This window comes from Lycorma delicatula, chromosome 1, assembly GCF_047948215.1.
Source record: "Lycorma delicatula isolate Av1 chromosome 1, ASM4794821v1, whole genome shotgun sequence".
In the NCBI taxonomy this organism is placed as follows: Eukaryota; Metazoa; Arthropoda; class Insecta; order Hemiptera; family Fulgoridae; genus Lycorma; species Lycorma delicatula.
The window spans coordinates 107,071,560-107,074,269 of NC_134455.1; the positions used below are offsets into that span (position 1 = coordinate 107,071,560).

The window sequence follows — 2,710 nt, forward strand, 5'->3', positions numbered from 1 at the left end:
CCTGTTCTTATCATCATTCATCATCATAGTTACTTGCGTGCTCCCAAGAAAAAAGTCTACCCTTTTTTCCATCTGAGACCTCACAGGCGCAGTGCTTTTAAAAATCTACTAATAAATACTAAAACCTTCTTAATCGCATGTTATTTACAGAATTTATTTTAATAAATATTTAAATAACAAACAACATAAATAATAAAAAAAACCTTAAATAACTAATAACAGATACAAAAAATTAATATAAATATTTTCAGTATAATGTAAAAATACAGTTATTCTAGAATTTCTTTGTAAACTACATTAGATGTTTTTCATTCTGGCACCAAAATAAATAAATCTGAAGGGTTGCTGACTCGGGAGTATGCCACATGTGAAATGTATGCCACAAGTTGCCCATGTGAAAAACAGTCTTTTCTAACATCAATCCCAGCAACTTGTAATGTTTGGCCTTGCGATTTATTTATTGTCATTGCAAAACATACTTTAACAGGAAACTGCATTCTCTTAAAATCAAACGGATAGTCCGATGGTATCATTGGAATGCGAGGAATGGGTATCGATTCTCCTTTGGCACACCCAGTGATAATTTGAACTTCAATAAAATTTATTTGAATGGTGATTATACACAGTCTTGTACCATTGTATAACTTAGGTGGGTAATGATTCCTCAACACCATAATTGGAGCACCAACTTTAAAAGTTAGCACATGTGGTGGAAACCCAGGTGGATTGAGTGCACTGAGAAATTCAACTGGGTAATTAATTGCTTCAACGATTTCCAATACTGAATTAATGGATCTATATTCCATCCTTTCTACTTGAAATGATTCTAATAATATTTGATTTATCTTAGCTGCTGTTTCATTTTTTGAAGTCAAAATGGCTTTCTCGCAAAGCCAGTCCATAGATTTGTTTCTGATGTTTTGAATATCCAGATATATTCTCTCTATGAGCTCTTTTAAAGTGCTTACTACTGTACCTAATGATGGAGGTAAAGTAATTTTTCCTTCAGATTCAGGGAATTTGCCATCTCCTATTTTTAAGAGGAGCTCAGACAACTGTCCAGCAGTATTGTCTCCTTTTAGGTGCACTCTCATATTTTTAGTAAGAGAGACTTTTACTATATGATGCCACAGATATGAAGTCTTGATACATGCCTCTACATCGTTGGCTCGAGTTCCTCTAAGCACTACTGGTAGGAATTTGACAAAAATCTCCAGTTGAAAGGACAGTAACTCCTCCCATGAGTGTATTTGAATTTCTGAAATTTTTGAGATAGTTATTTAGAACTTCAATCCCTTTCTTGTGTGACATTGGACACTCATCCCAAATAATTAATTTACATTCTTGTAAAACTTTCATCATATTAGACTGTTTACTGAAGTTGCATTTAGGAGTTTCAATATTGTTGAGATTAAGTGGTAGTTTGAAAGCCAAATGTGCAGTCTTTCCTCCACATAATAGCGTAGCAGCAATGCCAGATGATGCGACAGTCAAAGCAATGCCGTGAGTGTTTCTTACTTTAGCCAAAAGAACATTAGTCAAGAAAGTTTTCCATGTTCCACCAGAAGCACCTAAAAATAATACACCTCCTGAATTTGATTCAATGCTGTATATAACTTGATTGTAGACAGAACATTGTTCATCTGTCAAAATTGGTTCGTTATCCAACACAAACTCATTCAAAGCCATAACATCATAATTAGTTTCCCTCAAATATTCTCTGTTTGTCAAAATTCCACCAAGTTTTAATGGTATTGGTAAGCCATATTCTTTTAAATTTTGACCACCTAAATTTAAAACATAATCTTCAAGTAATATTAAACATCTATTATATATTTCATCTTCTGTTGCATTATTTTCCAATTGCTGTCTAAAGTACTGGTGTTTAATATCCTCTGAAAGATTGTCTTTGTACTTATTTCAAATACTTAATGCATCTGATATATGTCAAAATATCAGCATTACATAAAAAAGTTCTTGCAGTTTGTAAGGTGAACGGCAAAGTGCATCTTCTGCTAAGGTAAAGTCCCATTGTTGGTCATCTTCTAATAAGCCATGTGCCTTGCATGGAGCTTTAAATGTTGGATACTCAATATTATTTATAGATTTTAAGTGTTTGCACGATGTTGGTCCTCTAACGTGTTGTAGGAGAAGATGTAGATGACACCATTCTACATTATTAGGGTGAATAGAATATACTCTTCCCAAAGCTGGGTCCTTTTTGATTCCTTGCCAACCTTCTACATCCCCTCCCCATTTACTGAGAACAAATTTATTGTTCTGCCAAGTATAGCAAGAAGGTACTTGAGAATAAAGGGTTTTCACAAAATAATCTGTTTCACATAATTCAAAGAACATCTGAAGAGTTGTTTTAGGTGCAATATGTAGCCTCTACATCATGTTGTCTGTTGTAAAGTACACACGTTGTCCGTTTTCCAGGTGAACGTCTAGGTGAGTTATGGTTGGATATCTATCATGAATTGGAAATCCTAAAATTCTCCAGACTGCTTCTGAACTACTGATGTATCAACCACATTCATATATTTTTATTTCATCAATGTCAGCACTTTTCTCCAAACCAAAAGCTGCTTGATCTTATTACCCTTATTACTTACACATGTACTTTATAGTTTTAACTGAACTGGTTATGTCAACAATGAAGTGTGCATTAGAAGTTCGTAATAATACAGGGCTGTTTGGGACAACCCAT

The 2,710-nt window shown here is 34.0% G+C and overlaps 2 protein-coding genes across 2 annotated transcripts; both read right to left on the reverse strand.

The window, feature by feature from the left end:
- Positions 1 to 308: 308 nt before the first annotated feature.
- On the reverse strand, positions 309 to 1,094 carry LOC142317592 (uncharacterized). The gene has a single exon (XM_075354148.1). The coding sequence runs from the start codon at positions 1,092 to 1,094 to the stop codon at positions 309 to 311; it is 786 nt and encodes a 261-aa protein (XP_075210263.1).
- Positions 1,095 to 1,947: 853 nt separating this feature from the next.
- LOC142317593 (uncharacterized) lies at positions 1,948 to 2,358 on the reverse strand. Its single transcript, XM_075354149.1, has one exon. It carries the CDS (start codon positions 2,356 to 2,358, stop codon positions 1,948 to 1,950), a length of 411 nt encoding a protein of 136 aa, XP_075210264.1.
- Positions 2,359 to 2,710: the final 352 nt, after the last annotated feature.

Excerpts from the sequence above, each read along its gene's own strand:
- LOC142317592 (XM_075354148.1), bottom strand. The coding sequence starts at position 1,094 with ATGAGAGTGCACCTAAAAGGAGACAATACTGCTGGACAGTTGTCTGAG.
- LOC142317593 (XM_075354149.1), bottom strand. The coding sequence starts at position 2,358 with ATGTTCTTTGAATTATGTGAAACAGATTATTTTGTGAAAACCCTTTAT.